The 19236-nt window shown below is 35.7% G+C and overlaps 3 protein-coding genes, 2 non-coding genes and 1 pseudogene across 5 annotated transcripts; 3 read left to right on the top strand and 3 right to left on the bottom strand.

Moving 5' to 3' along the window:
* The first annotated feature begins 601 nt into the window (after positions 1–601).
* Positions 602–9277, top strand: LOC108823929 (ATP-dependent DNA helicase Q-like 4B). The gene is made up of 27 exons (XM_018597243.2): positions 602–793; positions 1624–1791; positions 2370–2459; positions 2573–2746; positions 3092–3152; positions 3343–3744; positions 3818–3961; positions 4050–4180; positions 4325–4691; positions 4774–4905; positions 5116–5202; positions 5302–5429; positions 5766–5886; positions 5990–6141; positions 6209–6344; positions 6434–6557; positions 6630–6700; positions 6793–6861; positions 6956–7078; positions 7164–7322; positions 7412–7492; positions 7656–7817; positions 7963–8018; positions 8332–8443; positions 8534–8628; positions 8706–8783; positions 8856–9277. Exons 3-27 carry the CDS (start codon positions 2380–2382, stop codon positions 9094–9096), a joined length of 3486 nt encoding a protein of 1161 aa, XP_018452745.2. The 5' UTR covers positions 602–793; positions 1624–1791; positions 2370–2379; the 3' UTR covers positions 9097–9277.
* A 493-nt stretch (positions 9278–9770) lies between these two features.
* On the top strand, positions 9771–10508 carry LOC108835145 (agamous-like MADS-box protein AGL97). The gene has a single exon (XM_018608433.2). The coding sequence runs from the start codon at positions 9786–9788 to the stop codon at positions 10506–10508; it is 723 nt and encodes a 240-aa protein (XP_018463935.1). The 5' UTR covers positions 9771–9785.
* Positions 10509–15335: 4827 nt separating this feature from the next.
* On the top strand, positions 15336–16423 carry LOC130500252 (cytosolic sulfotransferase 18-like; annotated as a pseudogene).
* A 328-nt stretch (positions 16424–16751) lies between these two features.
* LOC108825397 (cytosolic sulfotransferase 18-like) lies at positions 16752–18127 on the bottom strand. Its single transcript, XM_018598691.2, has one exon. The coding sequence runs from the start codon at positions 18027–18029 to the stop codon at positions 16866–16868; it is 1164 nt and encodes a 387-aa protein (XP_018454193.2). The 5' UTR covers positions 18030–18127; the 3' UTR covers positions 16752–16865.
* Positions 18128–18518: 391 nt separating this feature from the next.
* LOC130500561 (small nucleolar RNA snoR114) lies at positions 18519–18606 on the bottom strand. The gene has a single exon (XR_008939181.1). It is a non-coding gene; the product is annotated as a small nucleolar RNA snoR114 (small nucleolar RNA).
* A 2-nt stretch (positions 18607–18608) lies between these two features.
* On the bottom strand, positions 18609–18679 carry TRNAG-GCC (transfer RNA glycine (anticodon GCC)). Its single transcript has one exon. It is a non-coding gene; the product is annotated as a tRNA-Gly (tRNA).
* Between the last annotated feature and the right edge of the window lie 557 nt (positions 18680–19236).

The following is a 19236-nucleotide window of genomic DNA, read 5'->3' as shown; positions in this document are numbered from 1 at the left end:
ACATAATATACTATAAATGATGGCATAGTTTATAAATATGCATAGATAATTACATAGAATATGATAATAATTCATATATCATCATTAAAATAAATATACTTAAATACAATACTAAATAATATAAAGATGGAAATATAAACTTTCTTGCGAAATCAGCCGGAGACGAAGAGAGAAGACACGCCTCCGGCTCAGATCCGGTCGAGAGCGTTTTGTGAACCAAAAATAAAAATAAAAAATTAAAAGGCTTTTTTTTTGGACAGTGGGATATGGCTGTGTATCTTATAGATGAGCCTGAATTTTTTGGGCTTTCATTTTATTTCCGCTTGACAAAATTCTTGCTCACAAGAATTGGTATGCAAAGAAAATAACTATGCTCTAGATAATATTTTATATATTATTATTAATAAACTTATCAAAATAACGAGATAAAGTAATTAAAGTCTATGTCGCATTTTCCTTCAAAAACAAAAGAATCCCTAGTTTGTTAGGTTCGGCGGCCGGTTGCGCAAGAACCACCGTTGGAGCCTCCTCCTCTTCCCTTCCTTTTTTCTCTATCCATCTCTCTCCTCCTTGCCATCGAAATGTTAGGATTTGTGGTTGGAGTCTCACCGGCGGTCCTCTAATTCTGTTCCGGAAAGTCTTAGATTCGTGGTCAGTTGCCTCTTTTCTGGAGACTCAGCGAGGTTGTGCGAGTTCGTGGGTGGCTAGAGTCGATTTTTAGAGTGAGATCTCGGTGGATCTACTTTTCTCTCTTTAGACATGTTCGTCGTTCTCGGAGCTTGAGGCGCGTGAGGTTGTGACTTACTCTCTTCACCTGTTTTATAGAGTTAGAAATTTACAAATTAACATTTTTTGAAATTTATGTTTTAATATCATAGATTTTTCATTAAATATGAAAATATTAATAAATCTCATCAAAATATATTAAGTCTTAACAAATGTAATTATAATTCCATATTGAATGTATAATCATGTAAAATGTATATACATATAAATTATTAAATATTTTTTTTTTTAAATGGGGACATATATTTGCATAAAATTTATACAACTTTATCTTATTATTCATAGATTTATGTCATATTTTAAACCGGTCAATCTTATGTCCGGAAAAATAAAATTATTTTACTAATTTTATTGATATTTTATCTATATTTTTATACTCTATGTTATCATAATCCCTATAAAATATTTTTAAAAAATTTGATAACATAATCCCAATTTACACTTCACCAGAAAATAAAAATTATTTATGTACATGTAAAATTATTCATTATTTAAAAATTCAAAGGAATAGAAATCATGATTTACCTTGACTTTAAAACTAATAAATAAATGATCATCTTTTTTTGATCGAAAAAAATAAATAAATGATCATCTATACTATTAAAGTAGTTGTGTTCTATTTAACATACAAATATAGAAATATAACATCTATACAACCCAAACGTACATAGTTTCAGATAATATTATACGAAAAGTTACGATATGCACGTTTCGGAAGTGCAAATCAAAATCTAGTTATAATATTAAACCACCATTAAGATATAAAGAAAATAGAGACGTTATATCTGAAAATTTTCTACGCATTCGAAAATTAAATTTCTTTTCGTTGTCTGTAAGGGGGAGAGAGAGAGAGAGAGAGAAAGCTATTAACGAGATCCGCCCGCCATTCGAAAACCATAGAGTAACCAACCTCGTGCTCTTTCTCCTCTCGCCGCCTCGAGATCTCACCGGAAGAGTTTCGCCGCAGAAAGCAAGAGAATCTTATCGATTTGAAGAAAAAAAAATGTAAGTCTCAGCTTCCCGTTTCCCACTCAATTCCTAGGGCTTTACTTTCGCTCTTTTTTTTTCTCACACCGATTTTGATCTGCTTGCGATTACTATTACTGCTTAGGATAAGTTGTGTGAAGAGAATCTCCGTTAGTCATAGCGAATCGCTCTGAGAACTTGTTAGCTTCTGCACGACGTTCGTATTGGTTTGATCCTTTGTTAATCGAAAGAGGAATCGAATCATATGCGGATTACGATATCTAATCGCGAGATTCGTTCTAGTGTCGATTGTATTTTGTCAAAGTGGTTTTGAATCAGCTTGCGATTGTGATTGCTGCTCATAAGTTGCGTAAAAGAGAATCTTCGTTAGTCATCGCTTTGAGAACTTGTTTATGTTCGTATTGCTTAATCCTTTCTTCATTGAAAGATAGAACCATATGCAGATTATGATCTCAAACGCGAGATTCGCTCTAATACTATCGTATATGTCAAAAGTAAATAGTGTGATTACAGCTTAAGTTGGGAACAATTGTATCAGTTTCTGCTGCATTATCATCAGCTTCACTAATCAGTAATCCCATTTCTTTGCTCTCAAGTGCACTAGAAATGGTGTTGGTAACAAGGGAAGATAGACTTGCTGGAGCTCTTCCGCATGTTCAACCTATGATCGCTGCTAATAAAATGTGGTAATATTGATCTTTCCTCTGCACTTTTTGTTTTTTGTTTTTTTTTGTTTTTGTAGATAACTGTTTTCCGGATCTTTGGTTTTAATTTTCTTGATTGATCTTGATGAATGCAGTGGGAGCCATCTCCATGAAGCTGAAAAATCCAGAGTTCACTTACCTCAAACGAATTGGTCGAAACATGCCAACGTTTTTGAGTGTATACCGTCCTCAAATAACTTTCTAAGCTCCAATATTCTTTACTCTCTAGAAAGTCAAAAGCCTAGAAGAAATAGAGGAACGGCTTCAAGGTAATTGCAATATTTTCTTTCCTTTTCGTATCACTGGGTGGGTCCTGTTCTGTCACTTGTTTGGTTACTATTGAGGATCACCTACAACTAATTGCACTATTCCTGTGACTCTTGTTTTTCCCAGCATAATGTGAATCTTTGTGTCATCACTTGTTCTCATTCTGCATATAGGTAGCTCAGGCTATATGAAATCATGTCATATCTATGGATCCGTTCTTCAGTGACCTCCAACACCCCTAATGAAAACTGAGCTAGATGTCCATGATTACGTCTTTTGATGGAAACTCTAGTTAGTCTTATATAGCTGAAGTGATCTGAAGAACTTGTTCCTGCCTCTCTTTCTAGGCCAATTTACAACATCATCCCTGTAGATGTGCAGACTTTGGCGCACCAACATATTTCAAAGGTACAACAATAGGGAAACTTGTGATGGTAATAGAATTTTTTTTACTGATCCAAACCCCTCAGCATGTATCTGAGTAAACACTTAGGTCGCTGTAGCTACTGGATTCTGTTTTCCAATTGATCTTCCCCTGGCAGGGAAGCCTCTTATCATTCATTAACATATTACTTACCCTGTTATTCTATGCTGCCAGGCTTGGTGTGCTCTTACGAATCTCTCAATAAATAATACATACCTGAGACCTGGCATCACTCCTGCAATTGATTATATCAACACTAATTGCTCATTTTCTACGGGAGGAAGATCCACTGCTAAAGTTACATCCAACACGGATGGATCTTTCTATGCACACAATCATCAAGAGGATAGTCAAAAGAGTATAAGAGGAACTGCAACATCTTTTGACCGTTTCTCCTCCTCTTCCCCAGGTGATGGTAAATTAACTTCTGGCAAGGTTCCATGGGTAAATAACGAGGTTAGAGATTCAGTAACCAGTTGTATAAATGGTATTATGGAGGTACCACCAATTAGAAACTTCGCACACCCAGCTAGACAGGTGGAAGTTATTGAGATTGACGATGATGACATGCTCGAGGTAACATTCTTGATGCTACCTGTGCCGAATTGAAAAATTAGAAATTCCAACATGTGCTTACTTTGGAGCGCAGAGTATTGACGTAGAGAAAATTATTATGGAACACTACCATTCAACGTGTACCCATCAACCATCTGTTAATATATTTGCTTCCAGAGGAAACGAAGAGCCCTGCTTGCCTCCTGAGTTATGTTCCAACTGTAGTCATGGAGTAAAGGTGTGGCTGCCATTTCTCCCACTTTCTTAATGGTTATTTCACAAAACCAATTGGTTTTCTCATCTTGTTTGCTTTAATATCAACACAGCTAGGGCTCTGTCTTCAAGCTTCCAGCCATGTGGAACAAATGAAGGACGCGCTGCTTGCAGTATCAAATGAACTACTTGACGATTCTACAAACCTGAGCCCTGGTCATTTTGAACAGCTTTGCCAAGAGAGGTTTGCATTCTAATCAGTTATATTCCCTTTTTAGTTGCTTTGTTGTATTCAGAAGATAATATGAAGCTAATACAGCGAGAAGAAATTAGCTTATAGAGAAAATGATAACGTTTCTGTTTTTTATTGCATCAAAATTGTTTGTAGGTTACTGTTGAAAAAGCAAATTCAGCAGCTTGAGATCCTTATCCAAGATAAAGAAAGGAAAAACTCTGAGTGTTTGGCATCTAGGCGTACTCATAATATTCAGTATGAGACACCTCAAACAACAAATCATAAGGCGGATTATGCGCAGGCAGAATCTCGAGCTCATGTAAAAGAACAAGGCAGATATGTAAGTGATAACTGGAATATGCCACGAGACTATTTATGTTCTGAGGATAGGTCTGGTCTTTCATCTGGTCCTATAGAGAGGGAACGATGTGTTCCTGATATTATAGATATCACTTATACTGATGGTTCAAATGACAAAAAGTGGAGCAGTCGTGACTTTCCTTGGACTAAAAATCTGGAGGTGATTGATTGATTATCAGTCTTTAGCTGTTCTTTTATTTACTTCGCTCACATGTACTCATGTGCTCCACTGCAATGGTTAGGTTAATAACAAAAGAGTATTTGGAAACCACTCGTTTCGACCTAACCAAAGAGAGATCATTAATGCGACAATGAGTGGTTGTGATGTTTTTGTTTTGATGCCAACGGGAGGAGGGAAAAGCTTGACATATCAGGTAATTACATCGTAATTGTTACTTTTATATGCCGTTGTTATCCTAGAATCTATTTGTTGCTTTTATTCTATAACAAAGAGATGACAGTTTTCAAGTTGTGTTATACAGTGAAAATGTGTTTGCCCTGGTGGAGGATATACGTCAGTGTTAGAAGAGTTGCTCTGTGTTTAGGACCCTCTAAACTCCTTCGTAACATATTTTTCTCTGCAGCTCCCCGCTCTGATCTGTGCAGGAATAACATTAGTCATTTCTCCACTTGTTTCACTCATTCAAGACCAGATAATGAACTTATTACAGGTGACCTGGAGATGTTGTTTCTGCCTTCTATTTCATTAATATGTTGTACTCAGAAATTATGTCCCAATTTACACTTTGGTTTCTGAATCATGGTTACAGGCCAATATACATGCCGCTTCCTTAAGTGCTGGAATGGATTGGACCGAACAACTAGAGATACTTCGGGAGCTGAGCTCAGAGAATTCTAAATACAGGCTACTGTATGTCACACCGGAAAAAGTGGCAAAGTGAGTCATTATTTTCTTCTGTTGTTGCTTCTGAAAAAAATTAAAGTATTTGAAAATCCCACAGCGGATAGGACTATAGGAGTGACCTAAGAGCATCCAAACGTACAAAGCTAGCTTTCATAGCGAGTATAACCTAAGAGTGTGATTTATTTGGGTCCAACTTCTATCAGATTTCCTCTTGTTATTTGTTGTGGACTATATTAGCTGGTGATGAAATTTATAATTAGACACTTGCAATAGTTTTCGATAGATTTGGACCACAGTCTTACCTCTTATAATTGTGAAAGATACTACCAGTAACCATCCAGCTGAGAAGCTTCTCTTTCTTGACTGCAGAAGTGATTCCCTTTTGAGGCACCTTGAAAGCTTAAACTCCCACAGTTTGCTTGCTCGATTTGTTATTGATGAAGCTCATTGTGTGAGTCAGTGGGGGCATGACTTTCGACCAGATTACCAGGTTAGCCATCTTAAAGCTTGAGACAGACACTCCTTTTACATTTCTGTTTTTAAGAAATATAACCTTCCTATTTTTACTCCAAAAACAATGCTTAAATAAGCAGGGACTTGGTGTTCTGAAGAAGAAGTTTCCTAAAATTCCCATGTTGGCTTTGACGGCTACTGCAACAGCCAGCGTAAAAGAAGATGTTGTGCAAGCTCTTGGCCTGGTTAACCCTGTTGTGTTCAGGCAAAGTTTTAATCGCCCAAATCTGTGGTAATGTACTGAAATAGCTTAAGCGATTCTGTTTTCAGAATGCTGCTTACCCAAAAAAATTATGCAGGTACTCTGTGGTTCCCAAGACAAATAAGTGCTTGGAAGATATTGACCAGTTTATCAAGAAAAACCATTTTGATGAGTGTGGCATCATTTACTGTCTTTCTAGAATGGACTGCGAAAAAGTCACTGAAACGTTGCGGGTTGGTTGTTTGTTTGCTTTCCTCGTATCACTTATTTGGAGCGTAATGCGTGTATTATTTTCCAATTTGGAAATGCATATTATTTACAGAAGTTTGGACACAAAGCAGCCTTCTACCATGGTAGTATGGATCCTGGTAAACGTGCGTTTGTACAGAAAAAATGGAGCAAAGATGAAATCAATATAATATGTGCTACGGTGGCATTTGGAATGGGTAATGAATGGTCTCTGCTATAGCCACTTAGGTTGATTGAAGTTTGCTGCTTGCTAATGTTTGGTATTTCAGGAATAAATAAGCCTGATGTTCGCTTTGTAATTCATCACTCTCTCCCTAAGTCCATAGAAGGCTATTATCAGGTGTTTTACTGAACATTTGATTATGAATATTCAATTGAGAATAAGCTAGTAACACCTAGAAACTCACTTAAGCTAATTTTGTTTCATGCAAGGAATGTGGTCGTGCTGGTAGGGACGGCCAGAGGTCATCATGTGTTTTGTATTACTGTTATAGTGATTATGTAAGTTGTTTCATCTGAAACTTTATCTAGTTACTACTCTAAACGAATATCTATGCTCTTGGTCATGTTTGTGATTACATAATATACTTTGCAGATTCGAGTGAAGCATATGGTTAGCCAAGGAGGACCTGGCCAAAGCACCATGACAACGGGATACAATCGTATAGCCAGTTCAGGGAGGACACTGGAATCGAATACGGACAATCTTCTCCGCATGGTAATTATTGGCAAGATTCCTTGTCTTTGCTTACAAAGTTCTAAATCTACTCGCTGAGATACATTTCAAAATTTTGCTGCTTCAGGTTAGTTACTGTGAAAATGAGGTGGACTGTCGACGTTTCTTGCAGTTAGTTCATTTGGGAGAAAATTTTGATTCGACGAACTGCAAAAACACATGTGATAATTGCTCCAGCAGCAAAACTTTGATTGACAAAGATGTAACTTTAATTGCAAGGCAACTGGTACAGGAATCATCTGATTAAGTTCACCATGTACTTTACTTGCTGGATGTTGTATGAGTGACGTACCACAATCTTTGGTTGCTGGATAGGTTGAACTGGTGAAGCTAACAGGAGAAAGGTTTTCTTCAGCTCATATTGTTGAACTCTACAGGGGATCCTTAAACCAGACGGTATGCACAACTAAAAGTACATTTATTTTCCTTCTATTACCAGAACCTGTTATTTCGAACCATTTCTGTATCATAAACCATGTTAACTCGGTTTTCCTAACGCCCATGAATCCTATCAGTGTCACTGAACTGCTTGCAAGTAATTGTTTTTTTTGGCTTATAGGTCAAGAAACACAGACATGAGACTTTGCACCTCCACGGAGCAGGAAAGCATTTATCTAAAAGTGAAGCCTCTCGTATCTTGCACCATCTTGTGACAAAAGACATTCTCGCAGAGTATGTTAAAAAGAGTGAACTGTATGGATCTGTATCGTCGTTGCTGAAGGTACAAATAATTCAATTTTTCGCTTTTATTCTCTGGTTGATGTCATAAAAAGTTAATCTTTGTGAATATCTATCATTGTCACTGTACTTTTTCTGTGTACTCTGTCTATAAACGTAACATCCGTTTATATATCTTTTCTATATAGGTGAATAGATCAAAGGCTGACTCAATCTTATCTGGAGGCCAGACTCTAAATATGAGGTATACTGACTTCACACTTGAAATTTATCTTTCTGTAACGCTCTTATGTAATACTTGCAACTAAAGTTAGGCAGTAGCTCAAACATAAGGAAATAATTTTGGACCTATGTAAAACTGAAATGCCACACAATCTGAGTTAATTTTGGAGCTAACTAAAATGCCACAATCTGAGTTAATTTGGGAGCTATGTACTTTAGTTGCTTGTCTGCTCTTACTGAAATGCCATCGTTGCTACCTATTGTCAGGGGTTACCTGCCAGTTAAAGGTTGATAATCGTTAGTTTTAATTGAGATTTTTGAATATAATGTTGCAGGTTTCCTTCAGCTGTAAAAGTAGTAAAGCCGAGCAAAAACGGACCAACCCCAGCAAGAGTTGCACTAAAGCAAACTACTCTTCCAATGGCACCTGCTCCCCCACAAGACTCGGTATATCTTCTTGTATCCTTCTCTTCCTTACCACCACCTTCTTTGTATCCATTTGGTTGATGATGGTGCATTTGTATCAATGCTGGCTAGGTTCTCTCTGACACCTTGTTCAAAGCCTTGAAAAAGCTTCGTAGTGATATTGTCAAGGAATCCTCAGATGCAGTAATGTCATACCATATATTTGGGTATGTTCAAAACTTTCCTGTCTCTTTCTCAGAGGTCATAAGTAAATATAAACGCTCCATTGTGTGTGTGTTTGTAGCAATCCGACGCTTCAACAGATAAGTAAACGACTTCCCAGAACCAAAGAGGAACTTCTTGATATCCATGGTCTTGGAAAGTAAGTATCTATAAACTCTACTTTATCATAAGGGGAAAAGGTGATGTTTATCTTTTGAAACTCTTAAAACAGAGCCAAGGTGAGCAAGTACGGGGATCGTTTACTGGAAACTATAGAATCAACCATCAACGACCACTACGGAACCAATAAGAATGAGGGTACGGGGTCAGGGAAGAGGAGAAGAGACGAAAACACTGATCCAGTTGTAGTAGACAATGATGATGATGATGATCCTGATTGGACTCCTAGCCAACAGTCGAAGAAAAAGGCTTACGCAGTTCACGGCCAAATGTTTGGAGAAGCTACATGTTGATTTTAGAGACGATGGAATTAGAGTGTTATGAACTTGGTACATATTGGTAAATGAAACTGTGTGAAAAGGCTACACAATATTATTCTATATCGTTATAGTACTTAAATGTACTTGTGTGTAACAAACTTTGAATTGGGAAAGGACTGAATACAAGAAAGGAAAAAAAAAGAATAGCTAGAATACATAGCCGAAGGAAATATAGAAACTATCTTTTTAAAAGTTACCCAAAAACATAAGACTACACATGATATAGTCAATAATCGATCTGAACCTTGATGTATTTAATAAAGAAATGACTTCTTTTTCTTTATAAAAAATTGACACTCAACAAACAGAGAAGCAAGGAGACAATAGGTTCTTGCTTCTTGCGCAAGAATAATCGACCAAAATTTATGGTAAACGAAAAAAGAAATCAATCTTTAATCCGATAACTAAACAAAAATTGTTTATATGTTGCCTCTTTCACCGGCTTTGAATTTTCAAAAAAAAAAGGAAATAAATCAATCCACTAAAAGGAAAAAAGACTTTTACAATTTTTTTCTGAAGTAATAAAAATAGCAATTCAGAACTCATCCTATTTTGGAAAGTTTCAGAATAGGAAACAACCGATGAGAAGAGAGCAGTATAAGTCGAAAGAAATATGAATGCGCACACAAACGACGCTTGCTTTCTTACAATAATCATTCATTATGGGAGGCCTAAAGCGTAAAATAGAGATTAAGTTTATCGAAGGCAAAGCAGTAAGATCAGTTACGTTTACCAAACGACGTAACGGTCTCTTCCGCAAAGCTGCTGAGCTCTGTCTTCTCTCTCCCGCCACTCAAATAGCAATCTTAGCCACTCCTCCTGCCACCAATTCTCACGCTGATTTCTACTCCTTTGGCCATTCCTCGGTCGACCACGTTGTCTCTTCTCTACTCCACGACCAGTCTCCTGGTGATCCGACAAACCAAGTAGAGAACAGAAGGTTAGGTTTCTGGTGGGAAGATGAAGCCTTGGAGAGATTGGAGAACGTCGACGAGTTGAGAGACGCGACCGATGCGGTTTCCAGGATGTTGAACAATTTAAGGTTACGATTAGATGCCGTGAGGAGTAATCAAAGAGATGGAGCTTTAGTGATCCATCAAGAGGAAGCTCCTAAGATTCGTTACACCAACAAAGAAAAAACGAATCAAATTACAAATTCTGAAGGTTCTTCTGGTTTAGTGATCCATCAAGATGAGGTTCCTCAGCTTTGTAATACCAACACGAACAACAAAAACGAAGAGACGACGACTCAAATTGCTAATTCTGAAGGTGCCTCTGGTTCTGGGAGTTTGGTACAAAAAGAGGAGGATGTTCTGCATATTGATGGCTTGGGTACTGATGATTTTTTCACTGATTTCAAGTTTGATCCGTTATTTAAATTTTGATGAACTTTTATATGCATTACTAGATTCTGACCCGGCCTTCAGAGGGCGGGTATATTTTTTGTTGAAAAAATTAATTTTATGTCATGAATATTTTTATCTTTGATAAATTATATTTTGTTAAGAATTTTATGAAATTTATCTAAAATTATTGTATGAATTATTTTTGTTATTTTAAATATGACCAAAATTTTGAAGACTCCAAATAATTCTAACCCGTATTATGATTTTTGTTTATTAACCTGCTGTTAAACTTGTGAATTATTTCACAGTGATTTTATTTTTAGTATTTTAATTTAAATAAAAAGTTTAATATTTTTAAACTATTGTTTTTTGTCCTAGACCCGTTATGTATTGATAAAATCTATTTTTGTGTATTTTAAAAAGTTTATATGATTTTTTATTTTAAATGAAACTATTTTTTTAAATATTTGAGAACATTCGGATCTTCAGAATCTAGATTCTGACCCGCCCTTTCAAAAAGACATGTATATTTTTTTGTTTAACTTTTTCTAGATATTTAATTGTAATACTTGTGTTTTTTTCTTAATCATATTTTTTTATAGTCATATATGTGTATGGGTCCGCATTCTTCGGTTCCTGAAAATTTAGATCCATATAGATATCTATAGTTTTTCAGGTCTACTCGGCCTGGATCTTGTCGAACTCTTGTCGGTTCAGGTATATAATTCTAATATCCGTAAAACACTCGTAATTTTAGTTTTATTTCGGATTCGGGTTGATTTGGGTATATAGGACCCCAAAAAGATCTGACATATCCAAGCTGAATTTGAAAACTCGAAAAGTATCTGCAAATCCTAAAAATACCTTGAAAAATATATCTGAAACTTACCCAAAATCAGATCCGAAAACCCGAAAGGTATCTCAAATTTTACCCGAACACCCAAATTATATTTTTGGAGATCTAAAATTTACCCGAAACCTGAAATTATACCTAAAACCTGAACTCGAAACTTAAAAAATATCTGAAACATCCAAAATACACACAATCATCCAAATTTACCTAATATATAATAATTTTGAGTATTTCGAATACCCGATTGGGTCTTCTTGTAGGACGTAGATCCAAACCGAGACTCGTGGGTCCCCATAAAAAAGATCCAATAAATATTTTAGCATAGACTCGGATCTGAACCTGTATTTTCGGATCTGTTCTAGTTTGGTTTTTCGGGTCCGGTAAAATGTTAGACCTATATTAGATCTTGATCTGTGCTTGAAGCGCATATATAGTGTTGTTTTGTATTTTTTTTTGTAAATATTAGGAGTAAATATGTCTGAAAATAATTATTACTATTTTATTATTAAATTTCTAATCATAAATTTATGAATACAAATTGAAGATTTATTTTAAAATTTAAATATACTAATTTTTAGTTTATTAAAAATATTGCAATACAAACTATAAATAATATACATATATATATACACATACAGTTATGCTAAATTATAACACATACCATAAAACCATAATTTTATATAAGAATTGTAATAGCATATTTTTAGTAAAATAGTCTAAACTGGCCTAACTATATAATCCTAACAACCGTTAGTTATTTTATAAAGTTAAAGTTACATATGTATGCAGTTAGTTACATACGTATGCAGTTATCGGCATGGTTGGTTCTGTGGGGAAGAAGAGGTGGTTATGTTGATATATAAAATGTAAAAAAAGAGAAATGATTAAAGGAAAGTATCATGGATTTAGATAGATGGACATAACTTCATATCAATTGGTCATGCTGCTGAAGAATTAATAGAATAGATGTCCGATTTACATTTGCATATGTAATCTAGTGGTGCATTTTTTTTTGTTTTGGTTTGGGAATAATGCTAGCAGACTAAACCCAAAAGTTTTGTTTGGTCCAGTTGGGTTTGATTTACAAGTTTTGGTTTCTTTTAATTAAGTTTTGGCTCATGCTCAGGTCACATGCACGGTGATGCACCTTGCTTTGAACTTCTTAATATACATAAACATACTATTTGATGTTTTAGTTTATAATAAATACATCAAAAATGGTTAAAGTAGTTAAAAATTATTGATTGACAAATATTTTATATAACATATCAGTCTGATTGGTTTAAAATCCAACCACAATATGACCAACAAACAAATTAAATTACAGACAATTCAAAACCGTCATCTATAATCAAAAATAAAGATCTATACGGGCGCATGTCTATATAATCATTGCATTCTTATATTGTGAAGAATTTCCTATATTTATTTTATTAAAATGAACACTCGAGTGTACTGATCAAACTCTAGTAGTTTTAAAGTTCTATTTAACAATCAGTGATTTGAAGAAAAAGTAATATCTGTTAATAATAACAGGAAGCTGGACCATACTTCAACATTCTGATTTATGGTATATGATAGTTTTAAGATAATTGATTTGGTTATTTATGTCATCAAAATACGTTTACTTATTCGAGGACATATCTATTTAAAACTATAGAATTAATCGTGCATAGATTAGAATAGTGAAAGATAGATGATCTATTGAGAAGTGATTCGTAATACCGTGCGAGTGAGTTCAAAATATTAAAAAAAGGTCATGTGGTTATTACAGGATCAGTAAATAAGACTAATGAACCTTCAAAAAGATTAACGTACCACATGTCGCTCAGAGTGGAACCCACAGGCCGAGTGAGCGGACATGTAAGACACATTAGCCATAGGTGGTCGGACCGTTATAAGTGATATCAGAGCTAATTAGCCATCTCAATTCTGGTCCGAGAGGCATCTTGAGATATGTTGTTCTGCACAATAGGAGTGTTGCGCTCTGTGAGTGGGGGTGAATTGTACCATCTCGATTTTTGATATATGATGAAAAGCTTAAAATAATTGATATAGATATCTATGTGTGCTTACCTTTTCGTGCACTCATTTATTTAGAACTTTAAAATTAAACGTGTTTGGATTAGAGTAGTAAAAGGATGGATGATCAATCGGAAATTGATTCACGATATCGTACGAATAAAGCTAAAATAAAAAGAAATGTCATGTGATAATTGTAGAATCAGTTAACAATACTAGCTTCCGGAATATTAACGTTGCGCCCATCGCACGGAATAAAATCCATAGGTCAAATAAACATGTGTAAAAACCCATTATCCGTAGACAAGAGGCGGAGGGAGTAAAAAAGTAGTGGAATCAGCTGATTCCATTATTTTAAAAAATATTTTTGTTTTTATTTAAAGAAAAATTATTGATCCCATTAAAATATAAAATTTGACCCCAAAAAATATAATCCCACTAAAATAATTACAAAACATTAAAAGTTAAGTTATAATTTGTAGTTTTGATGGTTTATAATTATGTTTTTGAAAAAGATAATTCTGATATCGGTACACAAAATTTCTGGCTCCACTACTTGCCAAGTTGCCATACACTGTAGAGGCGCTGCACATACGAACCCCTGTTTTTTGGTTTTCTTCCATGCTCTTGTTGGTCAACACCTAACCACAACGAATCAAATTGGTCAACTTTGTAACATCTCTCGTTCTCCTTAATGGCTTGATCTATTGCTCATATCGATGGGGTTGTATGGTCTTATAAAGATTACATATCTGCTCTCTTATTCTTTGTAGCAAACTCCATCCATCAATTGTTATATATCAGTTTTATGTTTGTATCATCATCTAAGACTAGTGTAATTGTTTAGCTTTTTCAGTTGACCAAAAAAAGATTTTTCCATACGACATAAATAGTGTTTTATAACTTTTACTTCAGGTAGTAGAGTGGAAGGTTCTAGACTATAGTGTTATATGTTGTAAAAGATTTTGTTGGATGGTATAAGAGTAGGGTTCTATCATTGACATTCGAAAATGTATAAAAATATATATGGGCGTTTGTATATATTAATATTAATATTTAATTGTGGGATTATTAATTTTAATGGAAGTTCAATCTAAAGTCTCTTAAGACTATATATATATATATATATATATATATATATATATATATAGAATTTCAATGGTAGATATTTTTATTGGAGGTGCTCTAATCTTTGGTTGATTCGACTGGTAGGAATTTTGCTTCCAAATATTCATGCCATTATATTGATAATTTTTGTTGTCAATGAAGAACTTACAGATCATTACTTTTTTATTAAAAGGCTTTTTCCTGATAACACTAAAGTTTTGTGAACCTAATATATTTCATATATAGGCATTGGAACAATAATTAGTAGTTTTATCTGGATGAAATATTATTATCCACTCAGAAAAAACAACAGAAGTCTGTATTACTACGTTTGATATATATATTATTATGTTCTTTCATACATTTATATAATACATTTATATATTTTTGTAAATTTTGGGTAATTATATTAAAATAGTGTATTTACTTGGTTTGTTACAAATACAAATTGTAACTTCTTTTGGATCTGTATCTGCTATTGAATATTACAAGATTTTGCCATTTGGCGAAGCTTCCCTTGTTCAGAGATCCTCTTCTATTTTACATATGCCACATATTATATATTTTTTATACATGCAATATCATTCATGCATGCATTGACTAAATCCAGTCCTGATTTTTTGTTCTATTATTTTCCATAATGACTCGATAAAGAAACGGTAATGTTTTATATATTTGCCAATTTGTTTTCTATTTTGACAATTTTTTTATATATCAAAATCTCATTTACAGTTGGCAAGTGCCACGATTACAAGATATCATCTTATCTTTTGGTTACTGTTTCGAGTTTAAAATGTAAATACGTGTATAAATAGCTTCATATATGCATGACTAAACACACCATTATTCAGAAACACACAATATAACCCACCTCTCACAGTCCTCACATCCTCTTCCTTGATCTCCCATGGATTCAAAAACCGTTACCAATGCTCCCCTACTGAACCACCAAGATGAGACCGAGAGAGAGTTTGAAAAGAATCATGAACGGTACCAAGAGCTAATCACCTCGTTTCCTCAGACCCAAGGCTGGAGACCAAAAGCTCCACTGATCAAGTACGGTGGTCACTGGATAGTGAAGCCTCTCCTTGAACGTTGGCTTCACGCAATAGACGTCTTCCAAGCACGTCCCGTTGACTTCTTCGTTTGTAGCTACCCAAAGTCAGGTACCACTTGGCTCAAAGCTCTAACTTTCGCCATCGCAAATCGGTCTGCCTCTGACCCTGACCAATCCTCAAACCCTCTCCTGAAATGTAACCCTCACGAGCTTGTTCCTTTCATTGAGGGTGAACTCTCTTTGTTCCAACAAAAGGATGCTGTCGAGGACAAAGGAAACACTCTGTTCTCGACTCATATCCCGTATGGGTTATTACCGGAGTCAATCTCAAAAGCCGGCTGTAAGATGGTTTACATCTGGAGAGACCCAAAGGACACATTTGTCTCCATGTGGAACTTCTTCCAGAAGGAGAGATCAGACAATGGTCCTCTCAACAGTCTTGAGGAGTCTTTTGATATGTTCTGTCAAGGTCATTCTTTGTACGGTCCTTATCTAGATCATGTCATGTCGTATTGGAAAGCCTACCAAGAGACTCCGGATCAGGTTTTTTTTCCTCAAGTACGAGACCATCAGAGCTGATCCTTTGCCCTATGTGAAGAGATTGGCTGAGTTTATGGGTTATGGATTCACAGCTGAGGAAGAGGAGAAAGGGGTTGTTGAAAAAGTGGTGAACCTCTGCAGTTTCGAGTCGTTGAAGAATGTTGAAGCCAACAAAGGAGAGAAAGACAAAGAGGACGTCAAAGGTAAGGTAAGCGGAGAGGATGTTCCTTCTAAGTTTTATCCGAAAGCGCTTATTTCAGGAAGGGAAAGGTCGGAGACTGGAGCAACTACCTGACTCCGGAGATGGCAGCTCGTATCGATGGATTGATGGAAGAGAAATTCAAGGGCACAGGTCTTTTTGAACATGGTTATTAAATGACCGGTTCTTGTTCTTAGTTTACTTACAGCACAAGTTTTATTCTACAATGTAATATGTTATCATTTGCTTGGTAGAGTAAATCTTATTTATGCTTCTTTTTTTTCAAATGTAATGTTTCTACAAAATGTAATTGGGTTTGTAGCCCATACGCCAGCGACCTTTTTATCTTTCTTCAGTGTTATGCTTTGTGTTAATTTCTCCATTTTTTGTTTGTTTTTTTCATCGCCGGTCACTGTTGCTACACATCTCATTGATTTGCACAAATCAGCCAAATATGCATACTACGAAGCAAATTAATTTTTTTATATAGAATACATTTGCATGAAAACAGAAACAACATTTATTCCTCTAGTTATAACTTATTACATTGTATAAGAAAACTTGTGTTGTAAGTAAACATAGCATACAAGGATCAGGCATGCCCTAAACACAAAGTGATCATTTGAAGTGTTCAAGCAATCCGGTGCCCTTGAATTTCTCTTCCATCAACCCGTCGATCCGAGCTGCCATCTCCGGAGTCAGATAAGTCTGCCAGTCTCCGACCTTTCCCTTCCTGAAATAGGCGCTGTTCTGATAAGCACTAACAGGAATGTCCTCTCTATATTTCTCTCCTTTGTTGGCTTCAAGATTCCTCAACGTCTCGAAGCTGCAAAGTTCCACAACTTTCTCAACAACCCCTTTCTCCTCTTCCTCGGTTGTGAATCCATAACCCATAAACTCAGCTAATCTTCTCACATACGGCAGAGGATCACCTCTCATGGTCTCGTACTTGAGGAACAAAACCTTTTCTGGATTCTCTTTGTAAGCTTTCCAATACGACATGACATGATCTAGATAAGGACCGTACCCCGAGAAACCTCGACAGAACATGTCAAAACACTCCTCGAGACTATTGAGAGGACCGTTTCCAAATTTTTGCTTTTGGAAGAAAGTCCACATGGAGATGAAAGTGTCCTTGGGGTCTCTCCAGATGTAAACCATCTTACAACCCGATTTCGAAACCGATTCGGGTAGTAACCCGTGCGGCATGTGAGTCGAAAAGAGAGTGTTCCCTTCGTCTTTGAGAACATCAAGTTGAGGAAAGAAAGAGAATTCGATCTCAATGAAGGGAACGAGCTCGTGAGGGTTACGTTTTAGGAGAGGGTTGGAGGAATCGTCTTCGAAGCGAGATCGGTTGACGATAGAGAAAGCTAGGGCTTTGAGCCAAGTGGTACCTGACTTCGGGTAGCTACAAATGAAAAAGTCAACAGGCCGCGCTTGGAAGAAGTCTTGCGCGTGAAGGCAACCTGCAAGGAGAGTCTCTATGATCCAGTGACCACCGTACCCGATGAACGGAGCCTTCTCAAACCAGCCTTTCGCGTGAGGCAGCGTGACGATTAGGTCTCGGTACCGTTTCTGAATGTTCTCGAACTCTGCTGACGCTATCTTGGCCTCGTTTTGGTGGCTCGGTATGGTCTTGTCGGTTAGGGCTTCTAGTTCATGTATAGATTGAGAAGGAGGATTTGAGGACTCTTCTTGTGTTCGACGGAAGATTTGTTGTTCAGATGCCATTTTGAAGGTGTGGTGAATAAGTTTCATTGCCACCAAAAAAAAGTAATGCATTTGAATTTATATTACATTCAGGCCTACGTACAGAGGATATGAACAAAGATGCGTATACAAACAATATTTAACACACAATATAGATTTGAGTATATCTCTTTACAGAGTGATGGTCTGTGTCCGGACAAAGATTTGGATTTAGTTCTGTTGAAGCTAGTACTTATACCCACGTGTTAATATCTCCGAACTCAAATGCCACCTATCCTTCTTAGTGTCAGAACCTGGGTCACTAGATCACATGGACTCTTCAGAACGGTTAATGTGAAAGATCAAGATGACCGACGTGAACCAAAGTAAAATTAATCAATTTTTTGGTTGCTACGACATATTGACATGTGAATACTAAATCATGGCTACTGAATAGTGATTCGACAATACAGTAGCCATTTCATTCTGGATAGGTGTTCCATCCAAAATTGATAAACATTTCTCCAACTATCACCTACTCGTACTGTTTAGAAACGCCAGAAAAAAGGGAAAAAAAAAACAGAGCTCAGTGTATGGCTAGTAAGACATCCGAGATATCAGACAGATGCGATGGACCCAACCATCGCTGAAGCCTAAATCTTCACTGCTCAATGCACCAGCCGGGAATCGAACCCGGGTCTGTACCGTGGCAGGGTACTATTCTACCACTAGACCACTGGTGCTAGTTATTTTATGTTGTCATTCATTTATTATAGACGATAGTTAAAAAAAAATTATAACTGCTAAAAGCATGTTGGTGTTATCTATATTATTAAAAGAGAATTATACGTATAAAATGCCCCTTAGTTTTCAGTGTTATTTACACTTCCATGCCACTGATATTAAATAATACTTCCTATTTTAATGCTGTATTTTCACTTTAATTAATGTGTTTTCTTAAATTAAATTTGAATTAAATACACAATTAAATAATATTTCCTATTTTAATGCTTTGTCTTTTCCACTTACATTAATGTGTTCTAAAATTAAATTTGAATTAAATACACTTCATTAACTTCTCAATTAAAATAATGTCGAATTCAAAAAATACATTTTTATTAGACAAACAATTCATGAAAATTATAATATCAACTATTCATTGAACAAATATGAACGAAAAGTATTACCAAATTTGAACCGAAACTAGATAATATCCAAACGGATTTACCATTTTGGTATCTAGAGAACCATAACTAAACCTTATCCGAACGAAATATTTCGGATATCCGAATGTATTTAA

This window comes from Raphanus sativus, chromosome 9 (assembly GCF_000801105.2).
Source record: "Raphanus sativus cultivar WK10039 chromosome 9, ASM80110v3, whole genome shotgun sequence".
NCBI lineage: Eukaryota > Viridiplantae > Streptophyta > Magnoliopsida > Brassicales > Brassicaceae > Raphanus > Raphanus sativus.
The sequence above is the reverse complement of the archived record's forward strand: the minus strand, read 5'-3'. Positions and strand labels throughout refer to the sequence as shown.